The sequence below is a fragment of the Pseudochaenichthys georgianus genome, chromosome 4, assembly GCF_902827115.2.
Source record: "Pseudochaenichthys georgianus chromosome 4, fPseGeo1.2, whole genome shotgun sequence".
Lineage (NCBI taxonomy): Eukaryota > Metazoa > Chordata > Actinopteri > Perciformes > Channichthyidae > Pseudochaenichthys > Pseudochaenichthys georgianus.
In genome coordinates, this window is record NC_047506.1 from 34,750,245 (window position 1) to 34,777,440 (window position 27,196).

The window sequence follows — 27,196 nt, forward strand, 5'->3', positions numbered from 1 at the left end:
ACAGCAATGGTTTGAAATCCAGGAAAAATATATTGTATTAGCAAAAATAATCTGTACATCCTCATAAATTTGATAAGAAATAAGAAAATAACATGTTTTTCTTCAGTTGGTCTGGTAGTACACAAGGCAGCAACACCCATACTCTGAAACTGTAACGTACATTTTTCTATATTGGTTTTAGACTTTTATCGTTCAAACTGACCTAAATGTGTTATATTTTGAACTGTCTCATTTGCAGGTTTCAACTGTGTTTTACACTTTAGTAGCAGACAAATGCTATTTAAAAATACAAATGAGCTTAGCACTGTTTTTAGGCTATGTCTTAATTGTTAAATACAAAAACTATGAAATATACATAATGTTTGCTAATAAACTCTTTGTAAACTCAAACCTTGTAAGCTACAAGCTAAATATGTGGATACTTTTAAAGAAGCAAAAATGGAATCAAAATCAAAACTCTTTATTAAAAAAGTGTTTATTGATACATTTTGCCTGTAACTTTAAATTATTTCCACGATTTGTGTTTTGGAATTACAGTTTTTCTCTATTGCTAACACACTAAAATTATACATAAAGCACAATTATTTTAACTGACACTGAAAGAGCAAAACATCGGCTCAAAACACGTTTTCAGATTTTCACACAATTTGCAAAACAACATGGCACTTTTTGCAAACCTCTGCACACGTCTCTCCACGTAGACACAGGAATCTGACATGAAGTCATGTATTCAAAATGCCTCACACATGGACCAATGATCAAGTAACACGTTCCACCTGACCAAACACCTGATAGCATAATTGTTGGCGCATCAATCAGGATGTTAGCACTATGAAAAGACCACAGGTGAGTCCTTTCTTACAGCAACAATGGAAGCCAACATGGAAGCAAGAGCAAGAGGAAGAGGAAGAGGAGAGGAGGAGGAAGAGTACTCTCTAATGAAATGAAATGTTATCAACCATGGTTTGACAATGAAAGAGGCTGGACAGAGGGTTCAGCCTAATCTAAGCCGATGTACTGTCGCCTCTGTAATCCGGACACTTAGTCTTGAAAACAGGTAAATTACCAGTTTTTAGCTCTGCATAATTCATGATATATCAGTGCTTATATCTGTTGTGTGAAACGTATTTACTTCATTACTGTAATTGAATTGTTGGCATGTTGCATACTATAACTGTACAACAATCCTGCACAATGTACTGTGGTAGACTGACTTTGATGCAACACAGACACTGACCAACCACTATATCTTTGTTGTTTATCTGAAGGACTGAGAAACAAAGAGGTGGAAGGCTAAATATGTTCAATGAGGCACAGGAAGCAGCCGTTACAAACTGGGTTTTGGCAAACAAAATCTGAAGCATAGTAACTATGTGCTGAGATGCATGTTGCACAATGTTATTTTTTAATACAATGTGATTTCTTTCAACAACTCATTTACTGTATTTCTGTAAACTCAAGCAATCTTTCTCTGCAGAAACCTCTCTGTACAGAGCATAGCCCAGACAAGATGAAAGTGCTTTAGATGATGCTCAGCAGTGTGTAGCTGGTGGTCAAACCATCTAGTATTGTGAATGAAGTGTGTTATATTTGGTGCAAAAGTTTGCATTTGGTAAGTGTTTATGTAGTTTTGAGGGCAGTTCTTCACTTAGCAGGAGAAATTAGGTGTTTTGCACTTTGGGTGTGTGGTTTTGTGAATTGTGTTTAGTGTTCTGAGAAACAGAGCGATTTAAAAAAATATGTGTGTTAGCAATCGAGAAAAACTGTAAGCTGACACATCCTCTGCTTGAAGGAGCTAGTCTATAGGAACATGTCCACGTGCAAGTTCAAACTCTATAACAAAATAAAAGAGGTTCTAATTTAAGAAACCATTTTTATTATAGGCCTATCAACATCATCTAGGAGGGTTTGGTCCATTGGGATTTATTACAAAAGTTTGGATTTTTTTTCAGTTCACCCAAATTAATTTACAATGGTAAGTCTGAGTGCTAAACTCCAGCAGCGCATTGCCAGAGCGCTCTAAACATGGAGGGCAGGGCCGTGTCCATTCTCAGACCTTTGGTATATGCAGTCATCTGAATGAACAGGCAGAAGGGAAGGATGACCCCCTGTGGTGAGCATGTGTGTGTACAATGTTTCTAATAAACTGCTATTTCCTAAGACTCTGTTGTCTGCTGTTAAAAATCTTTATACATGAAATAAGACCTTGGTTTAGATTGAACTGGGTGTCAATTGGTAGGAATTTTGAAAGCAGAAAAAAAGCAGAATCCTGGCTCTTCTTAATAAAGATTTATTCCATCTTGTTTTAATTTGATTGTATTTAAACTATAATTTGAATAGATAGGCAAGGACATAACATACTGTACTAGTCCCAGAGCTGGATCGTAAGAAAGTACATTTACTCAAGTACTGTACTTAAGAACAATTTTGAGATATTTGTACTTTAGCTGAGTATTCTCAGTTTATGCCACTTTACACTTCTACTTTACTACATTTTAGAAACCAATATAATACTTTTTACTACATTTATTTGACAGCTTTTAGTTAGTTACTAAGTTTGGGTTTAGATAATTAGCTTTTACACAATATGAAACAATGATTAAATACATGCTGACATACTGTATATATTTGGTCATAATGTCCAGCAAGAGACAGTATATTAAGTGTACTATAACAATATAAATGTCCCTGCCTTGCATGGGACAATACAGGATTTCTGATTTCTGATAAGGAGTACTTTTACTTTTGGTACTAAGTAATATTTTGATGCCGATACTTTTATACGTTTTATATTTTAAATGCAGGACTTTAACTTGTAACAAAGTACTTTTCAAATTGAGTATTGCCACAAATCTCAGTACATTATGAGCTCCATTACACCCTTTACACTGGCTATGGTTACATCTGAGGATTTTTGCAATGCTTTCTTTTTCCACTAAACCCGGAGGGGCGCTAGAGCCAAATCAGACAGCAATGTTCCGAGGCGCTGTTTCTATGTGTGCAATAATACTTCCGGTTTACGATACATGGGCAATGCCTGTCTTCTTTGTCGATTTTATAAACCATTTAGGGAAACATTACACAATTATACAGTTTTGGACTATCTATTAAGCTGCAGCGGGTTCGCTGTAAGTGAAGCCAAACATGGATATCCCCAATTCCCCCGAAGGTGAGCACAAACGTAACGCTGCTATGTATGAACGCTAGCTAGCACACATGCTACCTGGAGCTACGCTACTGCTATTAAACACAACACATTAGCTGCATTTAGCATCTAACACCAGCAGCTAACGGTGTTGTTACACATTTTAATCTGTGGGTCTTTAGCATTAATGTGGTGTTTAACATGTAAATCATAAATCTGCTTAGATGAATATCACTTGTCAATATTTTGGTGAGAATAAGCATTGGTTAATGCCTCTTATGGTTTTATGAAAGCTTAATATCCAGTAAACAATTATTTAAAAGATAGCTTACCTACACTTGACACAACTTTAGTATTCTTAAAGACTCATCATACAATCTGGATGAATACTATTTTGCTGCTGCATGCATTTTCCCAAATTACAACGTGTTTCCTAATCCAAACATGATACATATTGCAGTCTTTAAGTGTCACATTGCCTTGTTATTAAACAAAATGAACAGAAAACCAACAAATAATCCACTTTAAGTACGTAGATGTTGATTTTTCTCAGTGCGAAAAAGTAATGCAAACTGTATCGGGTTATGAACACAGACAAGGACTTCAGGAATCTACCGAATTGGAAACAGTCATATTTTTTTATTTTGCAGTGGATGGGATGGTTATTTCATTCAGATTTACATTGATGGCTTTGAGGATTCTGTAAACACCTTTTTAAAACTGTTTGTAAAAAATAGTTGTTTTCATTCAAGTATTCCTGGATATTTATCTAGTAAAAAGGCTTGTTTTATAACTGTAATATAATGATGACAAGGCACGTGCTGTCAGGATAAATGTTCATAACGTGTAGTAAAGCACACATTATGATAAGTTCTTCCTATCATTTGCTTAGCATTTTAAGACATTTCACCAACAGTTCTGACTCTTTACTTATTTTTCTTTGTTTCTTTTGTAGATCAAGAACTGAAGAATGTAATAGACAAGCTGGCCCAGTTTGTGGCTCGTAATGGGCCAGAGTTTGAGAAGATGACAATGGAGAAACAGAAGGACAACCCCAAGTTCTCCTTCCTCTTTGGGGGAGACTACTTCAGCTACTACAAGTGCAAGCTTGCAATCGAGCATCAGCAGCGTATGTATTTAATGGAAAAGTCCACGGAGTCACGTATCTGTCTGTATGATGTTGGAATGTTTAGTTAATTTAGTGTTCTAGATACTAAGTATTTTCAATTGCTATTGAGACCTTAATGTAAAGGATCAATGGAATTTAATTGAAATGTAACTTGTAATAGTTCAAATTTAAGGGATCAAGGAAAATGTATTGTCATTCTGCAAACAGGGTAGCACAGAAAATGCAATTATTTTTCTAAATAATTTATTCTATAGATTTTTTTTTTACCAAGTTCCACCCAGACCAGTGCAAAAAAAACATCCCCTTTGTATTTTACAATTACCACAGGTTTTTTTAAAGGGGCCCTATTATGCTTTTTGGGGGTTTCCCTTTCCTGTAGTGCAGTTGGTTTTTGTGCATGTAAATGGTCGGCAAAGGCTTAAATCACAAAGTTCCCTCACACCACACACTATCCCCCACGACTGAAACGCCTCCATTGGACTCCGTTGTTTACTTCCCAAACATAGTGACATCACTATGTAACACTCACGCTTCCATTGGCTAGCACTCTAACACACTGTACGTGAGAGGGTGGAAAGAGGTGCTGCAGCACAGGCAGTAATAAAGCGCATTTTGAACATTAAAGCATGTGAACATGTCAAAGTTGATGGTGGTAAGTTAATGGTGTTTCAACTTGGGACCAGCCTCTTTATATTTTGCCTGTTTTACATTTAAAGTGAGCCACACACACCAGTCCTTTCCTACATACACTTCGAAACACGCAACAATACTCCAAGGGAAGGGAAAAGCTCCCTTGGTCAAAGTCAGAAATCCACAGATTAATAATGAAGGTTAGATAACATTTGTTTAATGATGTACAGCTGATACACTGCCTGGTAATACTACAGCACGGTGTTGTGTAGGGTTGCATGGAGTTCTTCCGTCAGTAATGTAATAACACTGAAATGTATTAAAGTTTGCTTTCTCCACTTAGATCCCTCTGCCCACGATGGGGAGGAATATACATCTGAAGGTATTTATTTGGAACCAGATGTGCCAGACAAATTCAGAGTTCTATTCGGAAAGTGACATTCCTATTTTTATTTTGCACATTTCTGCTGGACATGATCATATTGATGCTTGAAAGTTTATTATGTTTGTTTTCCGTTTCCTTTATGTTCTTGATTCGTGTTTTCCTTTTTAATGTGTCAGATATGTTTCATTGATGGTGCTCATCAAAATGTGCTTCATCCTTCCTTTTGAAGCTGGTATGATAAGACAAACAGAAGTAGGCCTAGTGATCCAACATTTCTGTTCTTTGTTTACAAACCTTGGTGAATCTGACTTTCTTCAGGTTCTAACCATATTCTATATACACAAGCTGCTAACGTGTTTTCTTTTCAGCATTTTCTTTCTTCGTTTTAAATACTTGTTTTCTGTAAACAAACCAGCCAATCTTTAATAATAATAATAATTCCTTACATTTATTATAGCGCTTTTTCAATGACTCAAAGCGCTTTACATATACACACATTACACATATATCATACATGGTACATGGCAATGGTCAGAAACTGTGGACAATACCCACAGGAGCAAGTTCAGGTGAAGTGTCTTGCCCAAGGACACTTTGCCTGTTGTGTGTTTTTTTGACTCTTTCTCTGCAGGGCATCTCCATCTCTCCAGCAGCAACCCTTCCAGCCTCAACCCCAAAATCAAAGAATTAGCAACACCAAGACTTCACATTTTCATATTCCCTGCCTTTTTATTTATTATTGCAGAGATGTACCAGGGCTCCAAAGACGTGGTTGATATCCTTCCTCCACCAATGGCAATGATTGCCCCGCTTCCGAATCCTCCACCTGCTGCACCTTCAATGGAGGACCTAATCCAACAGAGCCAATGGAATCTGCAGCAGCAGGAGCAGCATATGCACACACTCAGACAGGTAACAGCAAGAAAGTAATTGAAGCCAAATAATCGATATTAACGTGGCAAGATAAATCATTAAAGTGAGTTATTTAGGTTACATCTTTCTGTCTGTTCTAAATGTCCCTAGTAGTGGAAGAAGTATTCCGCTATTTTACTTGAGTATACGTAATAATACTGCAGTTTAGAAATGCTCTGTTGCAAGTAAAAATGTGTCATTAAAATGTAACTTAATTATAATTATCAAAATGTTAGCATCAATACACTCAAATTACCAAAGCTAAAATAACTGATTTTGCAGAATGGCATTTTTTGCAATATAAATATTATATAACAGATTTATAATAAGTGATCCATTAATGTGTCTGTCATCTTAAAGAGACCCTTTTATGCTTGTGGGGGTTTTACCTCCTGTTGTGTTTTGTATAGGTTTTTGTGCATGTAATGTAAATGGTCAGAGGGAGGGTCCCTCTCACTCTCTTCCTATATATATTAGGGCTGTCAAGTTAACGCAAAAAAAAATTAACGCCACTAATTATTTTACCGCGCTTAACGCATGTGTATTTTTGTTCCTCGGCCGCCCCGTAGTTTCAGAGAGCATCGAGTTTAAAATACCATCTGCAAGCTGATGCTGAAGCCGCTCCTGCCGCCCGCTTGTGGCAGACCACACTTCCACGCTCACCGGCAGGCACCGACTGGCCATCGGGAGGACCGGGAGGGTGTGTGTGTGTGGCCCGAGCGAGCGAGAGAGAGACCTTACGTGCATTGTTGTTGTTGTTAGCATCTGGTGCTAGCTAGCTGCGCTAATGGATATAAGGAGCTGTTTAAATGAAAACAGAGGAGCGACATTTCGCCACAACTGCACCGAGCACTTGACTTTATGCAGGAAGCAGACAGTGGGACTTTGTACGAGAAGTCAGCACACTCATGATTGCAGCAACTTGATTGCAGCGTCCAGGCAGCTCCCGTTCGAGCATATGCCTCGAGTTGCACATAGCTCCAACGATCCACACACCATTTGTATTGTATGAGAGAGGTTCCAGGTTGAATTGAGGCGAATATTTGTAATGTTCAGAGGTTGTTGTGTTTAATATTCTAATATTCATGAGAATATTTGTCATTGTTCAAATGATAATAAACATTAGCATAAAGCATATTTGTCCACTCATATGTTGATAAGAGTATTAAAAACTTGAAAAATATTCCTCTAAGGTACATTTAGAACAGATAAAAAATGTGCGATTAATTTGCGATTAATCGCGATTAACTATGGACAATCATGCGATTAATAGCGATTAAATATTTTAATCGACTGACAGCCCTAATATATATATATATATATATATATATACAGTGGGGCAAAAAAGTATTTAGTCACCCACCAATTGTGCAAGTTCTCCCACTTAAAAAGATGAGAGAGGCCTGTAATTGTCATCCTAGGTACACTTCAACTATGAGAGACAGAATGGGGGGAAAGAATCCAGGAAATCACATTGTAGGATTTTTAATGAATTAATTGGTAAATTCCTCGGTAACATAAGTATTTGGTCACCTACAAACAAACAAGATTTCTGGCTCTCACAGACCTGTAACTTCTTCTTTAAGAGCCTCCTCTGTCCTCCACTTGTTAACTGTATTAATGGCACCTGTTTGAACTCGTTATCAGTAGAAAAGACACCTGTCCACAACCTCAAACAGTCACACTCCAAATTCCACTATGGCCAAGACCAAAGAGCTGTCAAAGGACACCAGAAACAACATTGTAGACCTGCACCAGGCTGGGAAGACTGAATCTGCAATAGGTAAGCAGCTTGGTGTGAAGAAATCAACTGTGGGAGCAATTATTAGAAAATGGAAGACATACAAGACCACTGATACCTCATTCACACCAACGCAACTCCGGTTCAAGCTCCGTGCTAGAGCTTTTCAGGTTCAGAACCAGTTCTTCGGTTTAGCTCTGGCTCTTTTCACACCGCCCAGAATCCAACTGGTAATGCGTCGTTGCGTCATCGTTTGCGTCATGACGTAACCGTTTGCGTGCCTGCTTCATAAAGCCAAACCGCGCGGATGAAATCAGTTGCATTCATTTCTTATGGCTCTATCTGCAGCTTTTCCGGAGTCATTTCTGTGGTTTAGACTATATTCTTATAAAAAAGTGTAATCGTGTCAATAAAGTTTTGTTTTTTTAAACACAACTGCTTCCGAGGTCGGTCTTATTTCTTAAGGTGGACTGAACCATGAGTGTGGAGTAACGTTTTATCTTTCATTTAAATGAACTGTAACCTTCACCCAGGTATGTAACAGCTGTTCTCAAATGAACAAGTGAAGTAAAGTCTAATATTTATTTATAATGAGTTATAATGAGAGGTGATCAACGTGAATGCCCAGATTCCACCTTAACATGTAGACACGTTGCTTCACCATGAGCAGAAACCTTTATATATACAGTCTATGGCAGAAACACTGTTGGCCCTGAAACACTGTTGGTGTGAATGAGGTACGATAATCTCCCTCGATCTGGGGCTCCACGCAAGATCTCACCCCGTGGGGTCAAAATGATCACAAGAACGGTGAGCAAAAATCCCAGAACCACACGGGGGGACCTAGTCAATGACCTGCAGAGAGCTGGGACCAAAGCAACAAAGGCTACCATCAGTAACACACTACGCCGCCACGGACTCAAATCCTGCAGTGCCAGACGTGTCCCCCTGCTTAAGCCAGTACATGTCCAGGCCCGTCTGAAGTTTGCTAGAGAGCATTTAGATGATCCAGAAGAGGATTGGGAGAATGTCATATGGTCAGATGAAACCAAAATAGAACTTTTTGGTAAAAAAACGTGTTTGGAGGAGAAAGAATGCTGAGTTGCATCCAAAGAACACCATACCTACTGTGAAACATGGGGGTGGAAACATCATGCTTTGGGGCTGTTTTTCTGCAAAGGGACCAGGACGACTGATCCGTGTAAAGGAAAGAATGAATGGGGCCATGTATCGTGAGATTTTGAGTGACAACCTCCTTCCATCAGCAAGGGCATTGAAGATGAAACGTGGCTGGGTCTTTCAGCATGACAATGATCCCAAACATACCGCCCGGGCAACGAAGGAGTGGCTTCGTAAGAAGCATTTCAAGGTCCTGGAGTGGCCTAGCCAGTCTCCAGATCTCAACCCCATAGAAAATCTTAGGAGGGAGTTGAAAGTCCGTATTGCCCAGCGACAGCCCCAAAACATCACTGCTCTAGAGGAGATCTGCATGGAGGAATGGGCCAAAATACCAGCAACAGTGTGTGAAAACCTTGTGAAGACTTACAGAAAACGTTTGACCTCGGTCATTGCCAACAAAGGGTATATAACAAAGTATTGAGATTAACTTTTATTATTGACCAAATACTTATTTTCCACCATAATTTGCAAATAAATTCTTTAAAAATCAGACAATGTGATTTTCTGGATTTTTTTTTTTTCTCATTCTGTCTCTCATAGTTGAGGTATACCTAGGATGAAAATTACAGGCCTCTCTCATCTTTTTAAGTGGGAGAACTTGCACAATTGGTGGCTGACTAAATACTTTTTTGCCCCACTGTGTATATATATATATATATATATATATATATATATATACAAAAAAATGTGTTGAGTAAGATATCTACTTCCAAATTGTAGTGTAGTACTAACAGTATAAAATGAAGTATAAAGTAGCATAAGATTGAAATACTCAAGTTAAACAATGTATTTAACTACTGTACTTAGGTCAAAGTTATTTTCGCCCACTGATCTTCCCTGACAAGAATTTGCATCTTCTGTTTTATTTCCTTCCTGTTAAGCTCCTGTTACACTTAATGACAACAGAAAAGGAAAAATGGTTAATAGCATTTTTATTAATGTCTTCTCAATGTAGGAACAAGTGACTGCAGCCATTGCTCTGGCTATGGAGCAGCAGACCCAGAAACTGCTGCTTGAAACCCAGTTGGACATCACAGAGTTTGACAACCTGCTGCAGCCCATCATAGACACCTGCACCAAAGACGCCATCTCTGTAAGCCTTTTAAGTAGAGATTTTTTTTTTTAGATATGCTTATGTTCGTAGATTCCTAAATTCATTTTAAAACGGATTTACATGTGTCCTTTTTTCTGTCAGGGTGGTAAAAACTGGATGTTCAACAACGCCAAGACTCCGCAGCACTGTGAACTGATGACATCACATCTCCGCAACCGCATCACTGCCGATGGAGCGCATTTTGAGCTCTGCCTGCATCTCATCTATTTAACCAATGACGTTCTCCATCACTGGTACACAAACCCAAATACCACTTTACTACTACACTTAGGGAGTGTAATATAGCTCCAATAAGCCTATAATTAACGTGATCTCTTATGATGTTAAATGTGTAAAACCACGTACATTTTCATTTATGTCTGATTCCACTGTACAAGCATTCATTTTGAGTTACAGCAACCAATTGATGATTAATTACCATGTGAATTTAAATTCAGTTTTTTTTATTTAATGTTTTAATTTAATAGACTGTATGATGAACCGCATTGAACAAAAGTGAAAATAAACACCTGTTCCAGGCCAGCCTAGGTTACATTTTGAACAAATCTTGCATTAAAAGGGGTAAAAGAGCATTATAACAGATTAGATGAGAGGTTGGTGTTCAGCAGCTTTCAGTGTATTTAATCTGTAACATGTTTAAATGTGTTCACACAGCCAGCGGAAGCAGCAGAAGGATTTGTTGGCAGCGCTGCAGAAAGTCGTGGTTCCCATCTACTGCACCAGCTTTCTGGCTGTAGAGGAAGACAAGCAGCAGAAGATCACCAGGGTAAACATCAAGCACATGGACAGCTTTGTGTCCACTAGGAACCTTAACAGATTGCAGGAGCTTTTATTATTATTGGCAGTACAATTATGGAACACTAATCAACACCTTCATAATTAAAAATAATACTTGCATAAAATGTAATTGAATGAATAATATTCTGTCCAGTGTTTAGTTCAAGGCAGTTTAAATGTAGGGCTTGCTTTTGTTAGTTAATGTTGTAGTGGTATGTCAGTTGTGTATGTCTTGATTTTGATCGTACAATGTCAACCAACTTCTATTATATAAATAGCTAATTATACAGCGTTTGTTTAAAAAAAGGCTCAAGACTTCCTGCCTGTAATGCTATTTATTCATTGAATATTATTAACCCTGAACTTATTTTATTTTTTGTATTCCCATTCTGCTCCATTCAAGTTGTTGCAGCTGTGGGAAAAGAACGGGTACTTTAACGATGAGACCATCCAGATGCTCCAGAATCCTACACTGGGCCTCGGCCAGTACCAAGTGAGTGGAATAAGATTCAAGGCTCTTCTCTATTGCCTGTGCAAAACCAGAAATGGGAGGAACTCTGTTATAGTTGTATTATCCTCATTTATTTTGTTACTGTTTTGTTTAGTTGTTTTGCACCTGGAGATTTAGCTTTCCTGGAAAATAAAAGCACTAGTGTGTTTTTGTATTGAATGATACTCCTCTGATAGTGGTTAATCTCAATCCCTTGCCCTCTCTCTCAGGCGTCTCTGATCACAGAGTATGCTGCGGTGGTGCAGCCGATCCAGCTGGCCTTCCAACAGCAGATCCAGGCTTTAAAGGCCCAACATGAAGAGTTTGTTTCTAGCCTAAAGCAGCAGCCCCAGCCCTCGTCTGTAGCACAGCTAGGAACCCCCGCTGAACCTGAAAAGACCCTGCCTATGACCACAAAAGCTGGTGAGAAGACACACAATGATACATGACGACAGACTGATTGTTTAGATAATAATACTAGAATTCGCTCATATAAGAATGGGGGTTTATAAGAACATTTCTGATTTTTTTTATGTAATTTGCTATATTTAAAGAAAAATATTCAATGTGTGGACTTTTTTTTTTATCTTGTCTTGTTAAGTTTTGCTGGATACGTTTAAGACCTGCTCCAGTACATGTGTGTTCGTGCTGTAATGTGTTGCTGTGTGTTTTTTGTGAAGGGGATGTGAAGCCGCCCATTTCGGGTCCTCCACAAGGGGACTTTGATGGGGCTCCATCCAGGCCACAGGACCCCAGCAACCCAAGTGGACCCTCAGATATCTCCTCGAACAAGGCTGGGTGGTATGATCCCCAACACATGGGCCCTTGGAACCCCAACCAGCCGGTAAATATGTGCATTTGCTGATTTATAGGGAACAAAAAAGTAAAAAAACTGAAAGTTCATGAGTTCAGAGACATGAGTGTGTGCTGTGCTAGTCTCCAGGGTTAGACCCTCGACTGATGGTTCGGCTCAATGTTTAGTGGGAAGCCCCAGCCCCGCAGATGTGTGATTTAAGGCAGTACTGTGGGATATATTTTGTTGTGTGTATGGGATATATTATATAACAACTAGGGGTTGGTACCGAGCCCCGGTATTAAACGTGACCCGCGGCTGAATTATTAAAGACCGTGGTACCGTTAAGCTCCGACGTTATTGGTCTTTTTATCGGTACTGGAGACATGTAAAAAAAGATGTTGTATATATTATTGCTACACAAACATTATATTGCAGTTTTAGTGTCGCACACTCTGTTTCTCTAAAAAGCATGCAAAATGCGTCTATGATTATTTTCGATCTTTTCAATCCAGACGAGAGATCTCTCTCTCCCCTGTCTGTGTGCGAGGGGGCGGGGCAGTTTACACACACGCAGCTGCTACATTCAGCAACACACACACACGGACGAGATGGTGGAGAGAACGTGCTCCAATGTGTGGTTAAACTGTACCCGTCTCGATGTGGACAATGCTCGTTGCCTAAAGTGCAATAAGAGTTTAGCATGTAAGGGCGCACGAGCAATGTGTCTAAACATTTAGAAAAAGTGCACCACATTCAGACGGAGAAATGCACCGGGTTCGACTGTCTTTCTAGCAGCGCTGTAGCCCCGTCCACGAGTAACGTTTCCACGTCAGGTGTTATGTATGCTAGCAGCACCACGGAGTTAACTCATTATTCAAACATGGGTTAATGATTAGAGGTAACAGAGTTATTTATTGTTAATGTTTCAGCTATTCTGTTTACAGTTCTGTCATCACATTATTTAATACGATTTGTTAAAACATTGTTATTTATTTTGATGTGAAATATTATGTATTTAATTTAAATAAAAAGCAATGTTAGTTTTGTTCACAATTTGTTTAGTTAGTTTACCTTCTTTTTTTCTCCAAAAGAACCGATATGAGTACCGTTAAACTAAAAGACTGGATCGATAAGCGGTATCGATAAAAGTAGTAATACTGTTAAAACCTTAACGATACCCATCCCTAATAACAACCCTAAGCATTGAAAGCATACATGCTCAGAAACGCATACGTTAACTGTTCATCTGTGGAGTGTTCTCATTATGGGAATCCTTGCACCTGTTAAGTTAGGAAGGAAGTTGGCAGATAAAGATAGCATGGTCAGAACACCATTAAAAATGATCAAACAAAAGTATGATTGAATAGGGGAATTCAGGATGGTGGAACAAACAATGGTGTCTATGTGATAAAGTCAAGGTCAAGAAGGAGGGCCTGAGAGCCTCCTAGTGTCCTGAGACCCTCCTACGCCTAAAAAAAGGCATAACAACTGATTAGAATAAAAGAAGCCTGAAAATTGTGAAGGCAGTCACTCCATGGAACGACTCGTGTTTGCTGTACTCTGCTGAATCTTCAATAAACATAGTATTGTGAAGATCTCGAAGACATCCGGCCCAACTTCAGAGGTTTTTCCAGTACTCATGCTATTTCTGACTCTTGTGTGCTTCACCAGCCTCCTTTCGACCCAAACCAGCCCCCCCCTCCCTGCCCGCCCTGGAACAGCCACGAGGGGATGTGGAACGAGCAAAGGAACCAAGAAAATTGGAGCGGAGGTCCTCCCAGAGAAGGAGGCCCCTGGAGCGGGCCAGGTGGGTCTGACCAAGGCCCTCCATCTTGGAACTCATATGACCAGCAGCCACCATGGGGGAACCAGCCTGACCAGCCTCCATGGGGCCAAAGGGAGCCCCCTTTTCCTCCACGCATGCAGGTTTGTGGTAGATGATCATTGGCTTTGCATTTATTTATTTATTTAACCTGATTTTATTTGTATTTGCCTCAAAGACATGGTTTTGTTGCTGATTGATGATTGTATCTCGTTGCCCAATTTTTACAGCGACCTCCCCATTTCAGAGGGCCTTTCCCTCCACACCAGCAACCACCTCCTTTCAACCAGCCCCCACCTCCACACAGTTTCGGACGCTTTCCGCCACGCTTCATGCAGGACGACTTTCCCCCCAGACACCACTATGACAGGCCGCCGTACACCCCCCACCGCTTTGACTACGCTCAGGGAGAATTTCCCGGAGGTGAGTTATAAGGCACAAAGTTATTGATCGGGAGTTTCACTTAAAGGGGACCTATCATGCTAAATGCACTTTTTGATGTCTTTTATACATAAATATGTGTCCCCGGTGTGTCAGGTAACTCACGCAGTGTCAAAAAAATAATACCCTCTCTCTTTTCCTCCGTTCCCAAATTAAAAAAAAACGGGAGTACAACGGCGTCATATCGGAAATGTGGACCTACGGCACTATCAGAAAATTGCTATCAGAAACAATGCCTGGCGTGTTTTGGAAGTAATATGGTCTTTGTTTACATTAGCAAGCATCGCTAACACTCAGAGCTAACCTGTACTGGAGAGAGTATTTGTAAAAAAAGCAGGAAATAATAAAAGGTACTCACCTGCAAGAGAAAAGGCATTTGAGCTCCACACTGTTTCAAAAATAATCCTTGATGTGGTTTGGAACAGGATGGTGTTTAATCACGGCAGAATTTAACTGAGTAACTGCCGGTAGAATTCTGAGCAGGCATTAGCTCCCCCTCCTCTTTGTTTTTTTTTTCAAGCTAAGGACCCATCAGCCATTCTCTAATGGCGCTTTTCCACTGCAGGGCCTCGCACGGCTTAGTACGGTATAGTTAGGCCTTGGTAGGCCAGACTCACTTTATGCTGCGTTTCCATTACAGTTTAGGAACTGGGGTAGTAACTATAGTAACGCAGTGTAGGCGGAGCCGTGGCGTCATCTTCAATGCGAACCACAAAACCAACATCAGCCGTTAGCTATTAGCACTCAAGCTCACAGCTCCTCATACCTGTTCAGAAACTATACAAAAGTTAAACAAGTACAAACCACTAGTGTTGTCACGATACCAACATTTTGGAATAGAGGGATGTCTAAAATGCATGATCTGTTTGGTATTTTGAGCAAAACACATCATAGACAAGTTTTTATTTATCTGAGACCCATAATATATGCCTAAAAAGGAAGAGAGCCAAAAGCTAATGTTAATGATGCAAGCTTTTGTTGAGTTGAATTATGATGCATTCATGCTTTAATAAGTAAATGAAGCATTGGACAAAGGCTAATTAAACTGTTATCATGGTGCGTTAACATTTTATTTTGTACAATGTCGTTTTTCAGGAAACTTAAATACATAATGTTTTTTTAATGTTTTTTGAAATGTCTGGTATTGTGACACTCTGACACTTTTCTTTTTCCCTGTTGTAGAGATGCCAGGTCCTCCTCCCCACCACCATCAAAATCAGAGGCTCCCTCCACCAGGCATGGGGCCAGAACATCCTCCCTGGGGTGGAAGCCAGCACCAGGACTTTGGCCCACCCCCACACGGCTTCAACGGCCATTCCCCACACGTACGTCATCGGCAACATCCAGTGCAGGACGACCCCAGTCTGGTGCCTAACGTCCCCTACTTTGACCTGCCTGCTGGTCTCATGGCTCCTCTGGTCAAAGTAAGCCACCTGATTCTTCTTTAACGACAAGAACAAGTAAGAGTGTTGTTGCTAGAAGACAGCCATGTGATTGAATACTACCACAGGAGACTGAAGAAGTCCTTTACAGAACTCTTTTTAAGAGATCTTAGGAAACAGACAGAGTGGGTAGACAGAAATGAAAAACAATAATAATGGGAAAGGCCAATCACTTGCATTTCTTTTGACCATTGTCGTGGATCCGATATCTTAAACACTCACAACATAACTAAATAACAAAATAGAAACACATTAAAACACAGACACAGAAATGGTTGAAGTTAAAATATTATATTTTTGTACAACAGTATAAGAGACAGATTACCCTTGCATGACATGAGCAGAGAACATGTCTACAGAAGGAGATAATATTACAGTATTTATACACCTTTTGAACATGAGTGGAACTACACCATTGGATCTTATGGCGCATTTCTATTACAGTTTAGGAACTGGGGCAGTAACTATAGTAACGCAGTGTAGGCGGAGCCGTGAAGTCATCTTCAATGCGAACCACAGAAAACCAACATCAGCCGTTAGCTGTTAGCCCTCAGAGCTCACAGCTCTTCATATCTGTTCAGAAACTAGACAAAAGTTAAACAAGTACAAACCACAGACTGTCTGTGTCATGGAGAATACAGTCGCTGGTTTATTTATGTCTGTAGGCCGTTGTTGTGAGTGTGGACGGTCGGAGCATATACTGCGTTAGCTTAGCCGATCTCCATTCAGAAAACACGCATTTTAAAAGGTTTTTCACCTGCCGTCTGTCTGCAGACTTGTCAAAGCATTAATTCATGGTTTTTACTAACCGGTATGTTGTTACTTCGGCATCATTTTGAAATGTGCATTACAATTAAATCACGGTGAAATATGTTCCTTGCAAGCGATTCTCTCACTAGTTTAGCATATTCAGCCCGGTTGTTGGCCCGGAAGGAACCACGATTTTGGAGGGCCAGAAAAATGGTGAAAAAGTACCCGTTAGCCGGAACTACCCCTAGTGGAAACGCGTGTACCATCAGTATATGCCCCTTTCACACCAGCGCCTTTTCAGCTCCGGCTCGGAGCTAGAGCCTGAAAAGCGCCGGGTTTTCCAGTTCACACCGGAGCTGCGCCGGCTCTTAGCTCCGGAATCCGCTTCATTTCCAGCTCCAAAAAATTGTCGGTCCAGAGGCAAGAGCTTTGGAGCTAAGAGGTGACGTCGCTTACGTCTCTCTTACGTCGAGGCGTGCAGGAAACTAAACCCACCTCCCATGGGTCGACCGTTATGCCTGCCTACAAGCAGTAGTGCCTATAAACACACTTTATAAAGTCAGGCAACACTAACCAGGCTTCGTGTGATTCTGTTTATTTGTACCTTACTTTGACCATCCGTTCGCTGTTATCGATCATTGTGGAGAGAGGCAGACGTGTTGTTTTGTATTATTGCAGCTATCGGATGCAAGTAGTCAGTTTAGCTTCGGTTGCTATGCTAACATCACCCGTTTTATACCAGAGAAACTTTCATAACAGCGTTGTGATACCAAACAGCGTCAATTCAGACGGACACACATTCACTTAGGCTAAGGGAACTGGGGATATGCATCAGCTGCTTGTGTGAGTCGGACAGTGAATACTTTAGAGCGGCCGCTGCAGTGTGAGCTAACCGGGAGCTAACGGGAGAATACACTCCGTGGAAGAGCAGCACTGCAGCGGTCGGTAAATGCTGCAGAAACACATTAATAAACAATGAACCACGGCACTCTGGAGAAAAGTATAAGGTTGGAGAAGTCGTTATTCAATTTATTCTGGCTTCGTGTGATTAAAAGCAACACGATCATCGACCCGACGCAGTTGTTGTTGTTGTTGTTGTGAGCTGCCGTAATGGCTGCCGTTGGGGGGAAAATCAGCGATGTAAACGGTGACGTCATGACGCAGCTCTGGGGCGCCAGTGGGCGGTGTGCACAGAGCGGGAGCTGAAAAGGGAAACTGGAGCTGAACCAGAAAAGCTCCCGCTCGGAGCTAGAAACTGAAAAGCGCTGGTGTGAAAGCCGCAATACAGTGCATCCGGAATGTATTCATACCCCTTAACTTTGTTCACATTTTGTTATGTTACAGCCTTATTTCAAAATGGATTAAATTCATTTTGTTTCTCAATATTCCACACATAATACCCCATAATGACAAAGTGAAAACGTTTTTAAAGATTTTTTTGCAAACGTGTTAAAGATAATCAAATAAAATTTCACATGTACATAAGTATTCACACCCTTTGCTATGACACTGAAAATTGCGCTCAAGTGCATCCCGTTTCCACTGATCATCCTTGAGATATTTCTTTAACTTGACTGGAGTCCACCTGTGGCAAATTAAATAGATTGGACATGACTTGGAAAGGAACACACCTGTCTATATGAGGTCCCACAGTTGACAGTGCATATCAGAGCACAAACCAAGTCATGAGGTCCAGGGAATTGACGGTAGACCTCAGAGACAGGATTGTATCAAGGCACAGATCTGGGGAAGGGTACAGAAAAATGTCTGCAGCATTGAACGTCCCAAGTTCCAACGAGCACAGTGGTCTCCATCATTTGCAAATGGAAGATGTTTGAAACCACCAGGGCTCTTCCTAGAGCTTGCTTCCCAAACCAAACTGAGCAATGGGGGAGAAGGGCCTTAGTCAGGGAGGTGACCAAGAACCCGATGGTCACTCTGACAGAGCTCCAGTGTTCCTCTGTAGAGATGGGAGAACCTTCCAGAAGGACAACCATCTCTGCAGCACACAAATCAGGCCTTTATGGTAGTGTGGCCAGAAAGAAGCCACTCCTCATAGGGCTGCTCAATTAATCGTATTTTAATCGCAATTACGATTATGGCTTGCAACGATTACGAAAACAACGTAATCGAAATAAAACGATAATTTTTTTATTATTATTATATATATTTTTTCTTTATATATTTTTTCTTTGGTTTTTCAGTTGAATTATACTTAAAGTTCAGGGTAATCAACTGTTAAAAACATACTGTTCACGTTTTTTTTCTCCAATAAATTGATGTTTTCAAAGTAAATGGATAATCATTTTTTAATAATCGTGATATCAATTATTGACCCAAATAATCGAGATTATGATTTTTGCCATAATCGAGCAGCCCTAACTCCTCAGCTAAAGGCCCATGAAAGCCCCCATGGAGCACCTAGAGGACTCTCAGACCACGAGAAAAACAAATTGTCTGGTCTGATGAAACCAACATGTATCTCTTTGGCCTGAATGCCAAGCATCATGTCTGGAGGAAACCAGACCTGGCCAACACCATCCCTACAGTGAAGCATGGTGGTGGCAGCATCATGCTGTGGGGATGTTTTTCAACAGCAGGAACTTGGAGACCAGTCAGGATCAAGGGAACGATGAATACAGCATTGTACAGGGAGATCCTTGATGAAAACCTGCTCCAGAGCGCTCTGGACCTCAGACTGGGGTGAAGGTTCACCTTTCAACAGGACAACAACCCTAAGCACAGCGCCAAGATAACAAAGGAGTGGCTTCAGGACAAGTCTGTGAATGTCCTTGAGTGGCCCAGCAAAAGCCCAGACTTGAACCCGATTGCATATCTCTGGAAAGATCTGAAAATGGCTGTGCACCGACGCTCCCCATCCAACCTGATGGAACTTGAGACAATCTGCAAAGAAGAATGGGAGAAACTGCCCAAAGTTAGGTGTGCCAAGCTTGTAGCATCATACTCAAGAAGACTTGAGGCTGTAATTGCTGCCAAAGGTGCTTCAACAAAGTATTGAGTTAAGGGTGTGAATACTTATGTTTATGTGAAATTTGACTGTTTTATTTTTAATTCATTTGCAAAAATTATTTTAAAACTTTTTTTCACTTTGTCATTATGGGGTATTGTGTCTCGATTGTTGAGAAACAAATGAATTTAATTAATTTTGAAATATGGCTGTAACATAACAAAATGTGGAAAAGGTGAAGGGGTATGAATACTTTCCGGATGCACTGTAGTTGGCCCCTTCTCAGAAAACTAAAGGATAATAATATAATAATAATATATTTAATTTATATAGCGCTTCTCATCTGCCAAGACAAATCTCGAAGTGCTTCACAACAAGGGATACTGATACACTTTGAGAGATTAAACAAATAATTGTAATACAAATAAGAAATCAAAAAATAAAATATAAAAAATAAAATAGAGTACAAAAATAAAAGTCGGAGATAGCGATGAAAATGGCAGTACTCCAGGTGTACCATGCTCAAAGTTTATTGGAAGGCCTGCCGAAAGAAGAGGGTCTTAAGGCCGGTTTTGAAGACCTCGGTGGAAGGGGCAGATCTCAGCTGATCTGGGAGGGAGTTCCAGAGGCGCGGGCGAATGAGCAGAAGGCTCGGTCTCCCATTGTTCGGAGACGTGTGCGGGGGATGTAGAGAAGAGGAGCGTGGCTGGAGCGGAGAGAGCGGGTAGATGTCTGGGTATGAATGAGGTCACAGAGGTATTTTGGGCTTTGTCCATTCAGGGCTCTGTACGTGAGAAGCAGAACCTTAAACTGGATCCTGTAGTGGACTGGGAGCCAGTGTAGTTTTGCAAGTATGGGGGTTATGTGTGCGGACCTTTTTGTACCGGTGAGAACTCTGGCTGTGCTGTTCTGGACAAGTTGCAAGCGGTTGATGGATTTGGCTGGGAGACCGGAGATGAGTGCATTGCAATAGTCTAGTCTTGAGAAGACGAGTGCATGAACCACTTTTTTGATGTCATCAGTTGAGAGTGAGGGCTTCAGTCGGGAAATGTTTTTCAGGTGAAAGAAGGAGGTCTTGGTGATATGTTTGATGTGGGCTTGGAAAGACAGAGTGGGGTCAAACCTTACACCGAGGTTGGTGACAACGGAGGAGAGAGGAATGAGCTGACCATCAAGGGAGGGGCTGATGTTGGCGGCCTTGGCAACTGGTCGGTGGTGCCTATCAGGATTGCCTCCGTCTTGCTGCTGTTGAGCTGAAGGTAGTTGGTGGTCATCCAGTAGTGGATGTCTTCCAGGCAGGTGTTTAGTGTTTGGACAGTGGTGGTATTGGGTTGTGTTTTGATGTAGACCTGAGTGTCGTCGGCATAGCAGTGGAAGTTGATGTTATGTTGTCTGATGATATGATCCAGAGGTAATAGATAGATTAAAAACATAAACTCATGGCATGACTTACGGAGCGTCCACACAGCAGCGTGTGTTGACGCTTGGAGGTGGGCGTGTCTGAAGCTTGGGGATTTTTTGCGAGCAACGCGACCAACAACCAATCACATGAATCTCCCGCCCCCGACATACAAAGCAATAGCAATGTTAAAACGAAGTAAACTGGATATAAAATCCCCAAACAGGCGAAAACCTACCAGTTTCACCCACTGTCTCTGCCACCTCCCTCCATGCCTCGCTCCTCCGGTTTGTATCCCGGTAGATGAACAGAGACTGATCATACAGCACCGGGTGATTCACTACCGCTATAATGAATTTTCCCTCCATTTTTTGGAATATGAGGAAATGACCTGCGTAGTCTCTCCCAGCATACACGCGGTTTGATTGGCTAGCGCTTGTACTGGCAGATTTGCATAAACGGGATTTCATTGGCTGATGCTTCTGCCGAGGCGCCAAAAGTTGAACATTGCTCAACTTTTTAAGCGAGCAATGCCAGCGACGCTCCACGTCGCTTCCCAAAATGCAGTTCGGCTAAAAGTGACATCACCCCATTCAAAGTGAATGGGCAGAAGCGTTGGAAGCTTCAACGCACGCCGCTGTGTGGACGGGCCGTTACAGCACTTTATTATATGTCTATGATTCCAATAACACCATCCTTTGAATGTCTTTTGATCAGCTTGAGGACTCTGATTATAAACCCCTGGATCCTAAAGACATCCGGCTGCCCCCTCCCATGCCACCTAGCGATCGCCTGCTTGCTGCTGTGGAAGCTTTCTACAGCCCTCCATCCCATGATCGGCCACGGAACAGGTACAAACACACCTCAGATATTAGCCAAACAGATGCAAGCACTTTTCTGTCATTTCTGTAAGTTTCGGTGCAGAGATAAATGCACACATAAAGAGTGTTAGATTTATCTATTTGGCTGAAACCATTTTCCCCTCGCCATATTGAATTAAGCAATGTTTCCAATTCATTATTGACATTGCTGAGAGTGGTGTTCAATGGTGTTTTTTTTGTGTGACAGATCTTGTTCAACAAATGATGTTGTTATCAATTATGCCCACTCAGATTAAGGCTTTTTTCAGTTCTGTGTTTATATTTAAGGATTCAAAAAAAAGAGTTTCACTTGAACAATGTATACGTTTTGCTATGGCGCACCCTGAAATCCTCAAGTTAGTTTCACTGCTAGCTTCTGATAGCCATCGCTGTAGTCAAAGGTCATATTCTACAGCTGACTGTTTCTCTGTCCTACAGTGAAGGCTGGGAGCAGAATGGCTTGTACGAGTTCTTCAGGGCCAAGATGAGAGCCAAGAGGAAAAAGGGACATGAGAAACGCAACAGGTGAGTTCCTCTTCATTTGGAATTGTCTGGCTTTGTGGTTGACAAAGACACAAAATGTGTATCCTGTGGAAAATGCCCTTCCTTGGGTCCTCAGCAATGCACCTGCCATGACATTTGCATCTCCTAGTAATGCTAGAGTAAAGGCGTCATTTAGGTGCTAAAGCTAACACAAACATCAACAGAGAGCGAGCTCTACCAAGAATGCTGCAGTGGCTCAGTCAGTAGGGGCTGGGAGCCGTCGGGTCGCTGGTTCAAGTCCCTGAACATACTTAAAATATGGAGTGTGTACTGCTACTTGGAGAGATCCCAGTTGACCTTGAGCAAGGCCACTGGACACCCAACCCCCCCCACCTCCCATTGCATCGCTGTACAATAGCTGCCCACTGCTCCTAGTATTAGGATGGGTTAAAAGCAGAGACCACATTTCACTGTGTGCGCTGTGTGCATGTATGTGTGACAAATAGAGGGTTTCATCCTCCGATTCTATGCGGTTTGGCAGTGGTAGTATTGTAGCAGTGTTGGAAATTTACTTTTTGAGTCGCATAGTATTTATATTAAAGTTTGCATAATCATCATCAGTTCGATAGATATACAGCAATCCATGTCCTTCGTTTCTCCTAAGGAGAAAGTGTAGAAGTCCAAGAAATAGGTTTATTGCGATTAATGGTGATTTTTGTCTCCAATGCCATTAGTACTGAACTTTTGTTCCAAATGTTACCAGCCACTTGTATTTATTTACCAACTACATTTTGTATCAGCATTTTGGTGACGTTATGACAATTAAAGATTCCAGAAGGCATCCATGTCCGGTGGGAACATGTCACTGTTGGTGAATTAAGAGACACACCTAACCCACATGTTTATGATGTTTATTTTAACCCTCTATGGCTCACTTATTTTCAGTGTTCAGGGAGATAGCCGCTCCAGGAGTCCGTCCCACAGCAGAGGCAGATCTTCATCGCGCTCCAGCTCCCGCTCCTCTAAGTCATCCAGATCACGGTCCCGCTCGTCTGGGTCCCACTCTCAGAGCCGCTCCCGCTCCTACTCACGCTCCAGGTCTGCAACTACACCCCCCTCACACGGATATTTGTCTGTTGATGTGTAAATATGTGTACACAACAAGGGGCTTTTCTCACTGTTGGCTAGAAAGTAAAGCAAGCATTTGTTGGACATGTTTTTTTGTTATATTTCTGTCTATTTTTCTTACGAGTGTGCCTCTGCCTACCTCTCTTCAGGTCCAGGAGCAGATCCAGGTCATCCCGTAGTCACTCTCGCTCCAGATCCAGATCCCGTTCACATTCACCCTCCAAGACACGCCATGGCCCCAAAACCCAGAGCGATTCCCCTCCGTAAGCCCCCTTTTCTGTTCTTTTAGTACATCTTTTTTAAAAAGACCCCTGTTTTGCTTAATGCATTAAAGATGGCTTTCTCTCCTTCTCTTAACAGTTCCACATCAGTGGTGGCGGGCGCTCCCTCCAAACTGCCTGCTGATAGCAGGCTAGGGGAAGAGAACAAGGGCCATCAGCTGCTGATGAAGATGGGTATGCTCTTGCTTTTATTTCCTAATGAACAAGAAGAATACAGGTGCTTGAAGGTTTATTCAAACCTGAAATGTACAGGATGTTTAAGGGCACTTGGCATAAAGGAAACCATACCTTCTACTTATTTCTAGTCTCCTTTTGTTCTGCTGCAGGCTGGAGTGGTTCAGGTGGATTGGGGGCCAAAGAGCAGGGCATCCAGGACCCCATCAAAGGAGGAGACATCAGGGATAAGTGGGACCAGTATAAAGGTGTCGGGGTGTCACTGGACGACCCTTACGAGAACTATCGCAGGAACAAGAGCTACAACTTTGTTGCGCGAATGAAGGCGCGAGAAGAAGGTAACAAGACTTTACATTTTTTTTTATAAAAGGTACAAATTACAATAGGGGATGCTTAAATAAAACACACCGCTGTTCCCCTTAGATGAATATAAGATCAATCTTTTTAAAATTTAGATTTGTTGGTAAGGATGGTGTTTTCAAAAACTGCATAAAAAAAGAAAAGGGGCAAATGATATGTTCAAACTTACTGTTTAAAGGGGTCCTATTGTGCTTTTTGGGGGTTTTCTCTTTCCTGTAGTGTGTTATAAAGGTTTTAGTGCATGTAAATGGTCTGCAAAGGCTTAAATCCCAAAGTGATTGAGTTTCTCTTTCACACACACCTCCCCTGCCTCCATTGGACTCCTTAGTGGCATTAGTGTAGCATTCGTGTTTCTATTGGCTAGCGCTCCAACACTTGCGGTCGAATAGTCAAAAAATCAGCTGCTAACATCTATCCCTATCGTCTATTCCTTGACCTCTGAGTGAAACGTCAAGGGGTTAAGGAATAGTGGATAGGAGAATTCAAAAGGACTTAGGAGAAGAGACTGCGGTACTTTGAGAACCCGACTGCACTTTCACTATCCAACGTGTTTATGATGCGCCAGCGGACGTCATGAATGTGCGTCTGCTGCTGTGGGGGAACTATGGAAACTAGTTTTCTATACAGCGGACTACAACATGGATGTTTAATAAGAACGAGGGACTACTGTAAACTCATCTAGAGACTCTGCACCGTGCTCTGATGCTGTTGCTTTGCTTTATGAACGTGGACAACAGAGAAACAGATTCTTCATGACCAAAGTTGGAATTTAAATTAAAAAGGAAAGTGAAACTTATGCTCGTCGTCACCCTCTCCCTCCGGTCCACATTAATACTAATGATCCCAATAGGCCTACGTATGATTGTATGAACTATGAAAAGATCTTAAAATAAATAAAAATGTATTTATTATAAACGTTAGTCCTTAACATCTATCACTGTGTATATCACCATTCAAACGTCTTTTAAAAGTTGAACAAACCCCACACAGCTCAGTAAAGACTGTGAGATGTTGACTTTATTTGATCATTTCAGTAAAAACTAACGTTCATATTTCTCTTTTTGATTATAATACTGATGAACGTTCAAAACAAAGCACTTTGGCAACTTACCACATACGTTTTAAAAAGCTTAATAAGCACCGTAACTTTCATGATATCATTTCTCGGTCATAATCGGTTGTTTCCTTGAGCGGCCGAATGTTGTGTGACGGTAAATGCTGCGGCCGCAAGGCATTGTGGGGCAGCATTTTCTCCTCTCCTTTCGGTAAGGGAGGTCCAGTGGTTCCAAAGCTAAAGCAGGTTATAAAGGAAGTTTGAAACCTCCTTTCCTATCATCTATAGAATTCAAACGGCACTTATCATGGCTGCCACTGAGGGACTTCTGGGTCATTTCACTCCGTTAGGAAGGTTCCTAAGCTAAACTGACAATTTGACCGCAACCATAGTACATGATAAGCTAAGGGGCGGGACATCTCTAAGAGGTTGACCAATCACAAGTGCCGGCCAGCTAACCAATCAGAGCAGACTGGGCTCTGGTTTCAGACAGAGGGTGAAAAGAGGTGCTGCAGCACAGGCAGTGTGAGCTTTATGAACATTAAAGCATGGAAACATGTCACAGTAGAGGCACAAAATACTAATATGAACCTGAAAATAATCATAATGTCCTCTTTAATCGAGCAAGAATTGGTTCAAATGATTGGATTATGCTTTTTGAATCAATGTACTTTTTATGAAACACAATTAGATTATTGTGCTCTTTGGATTACGGTCATTAATATTCTCTTTCTTTTTTTGATTCAGTCAATCGGGAAACTCCGGAGGCCCCTCCAACAGAATGATTTCATCAAACATCGTCAGACATCTCCTCATCTTCCTCGTCAACACCTCCACCAAGGATCTAATGTTTCACTGCAGTTTTCAATCCAGAGTCAGTCAGCAGTCAAGTCATGGCTCTCTCCTCAGAGGGACGAAGTGCCACCACACTTAGGAAGCCTGAAAACGAGCGCAAAGCCGTTTGGTTCACAGTAAAAAGCGTGGGTTAATTTGTATTACAGTCGATTACAAAAAGATGGTTTGTAGCACTCATTCTTTCACTCCCAATGTTTCAGACAATGTTGTGAAATGTTTTATGATCAGTGTTTTAGCAGTCTCTAAAAGGAGCAACAGACCTCCTTCATTTTGTAATAACAACTGCTCAGGCAGTCTCAGTGGGATAGCTTCAGACACATGGTTACACCTTGATAATATAAGCAATATTAATATTAAGGGAGTGATTTTCAAAGTGTCAACAGTTAATGAAATAAATATTCCAAATAATTTGTATTTGGATTCTATTGTTTTCATTCCTTTCCCTGAATTTTCTTTTGCGTCAGTTAACTCACATTTAGAATATAAAACAAATACAATAAATGCTTTGTATTATTTGAATACAATTTTGAAAATATCAGCTCTTTGAGACATAATTCCCGACTGACTTATCCACAGATCCACCAAAACGGCTCACTGTGGGCGGGGTCAGAATTCTCACTGCTAGATACCTCAAAACTTCTTCAAACTAAAATGTATAAAAGTAAATATAACTAGCGCGAAATAAAAACTATGGTGACTTTTCAATCTTTTTGGCTCTTCAATGCTGTTATTGTGACTTTCTTGTGTAAATCATGCTTTGGAGTTGTTAGTGTGTCCCTTTTCCGTAGTTCTAAAACAAACCCCACATCACAATCCCTGAATATGAAATCTGTTGTATTTTCTACTCCACAAACACTGTAAAGACATAACCTTAATAAATA

General features: G+C 41.0%; 1 protein-coding gene across 2 annotated transcripts; it reads left to right on the forward strand.

Annotated features, from left to right (window-relative positions):
- Positions 1-2,994: 2,994 nt before the first annotated feature.
- On the forward strand, positions 2,995-26,749 carry cherp (calcium homeostasis endoplasmic reticulum protein). Of its 2 annotated transcripts, none has more exons than XM_071203008.1 (20): positions 2,995-3,169; positions 4,101-4,274; positions 5,248-5,333; positions 6,034-6,201; positions 10,077-10,214; positions 10,317-10,468; positions 10,890-11,001; positions 11,416-11,505; positions 11,733-11,925; positions 12,183-12,346; positions 13,970-14,224; positions 14,351-14,543; positions 15,744-15,985; positions 21,838-21,971; positions 22,419-22,505; positions 23,409-23,561; positions 23,741-23,854; positions 23,952-24,046; positions 24,199-24,384; positions 26,208-26,749. In XM_071203008.1, exons 1-20 carry the CDS (start codon positions 3,145-3,147, stop codon positions 26,243-26,245), a joined length of 2,799 nt encoding a protein of 932 aa, XP_071059109.1. In that variant the 5' UTR covers positions 2,995-3,144; the 3' UTR covers positions 26,246-26,749. The 2 variants fall into 2 exon arrangements, with proteins under 2 accessions (XP_071059109.1, XP_033937438.1); XM_034081547.1 differs by having other exon boundaries at positions 5,248-5,286; positions 6,035-6,201.
- Positions 26,750-27,196: the final 447 nt, after the last annotated feature.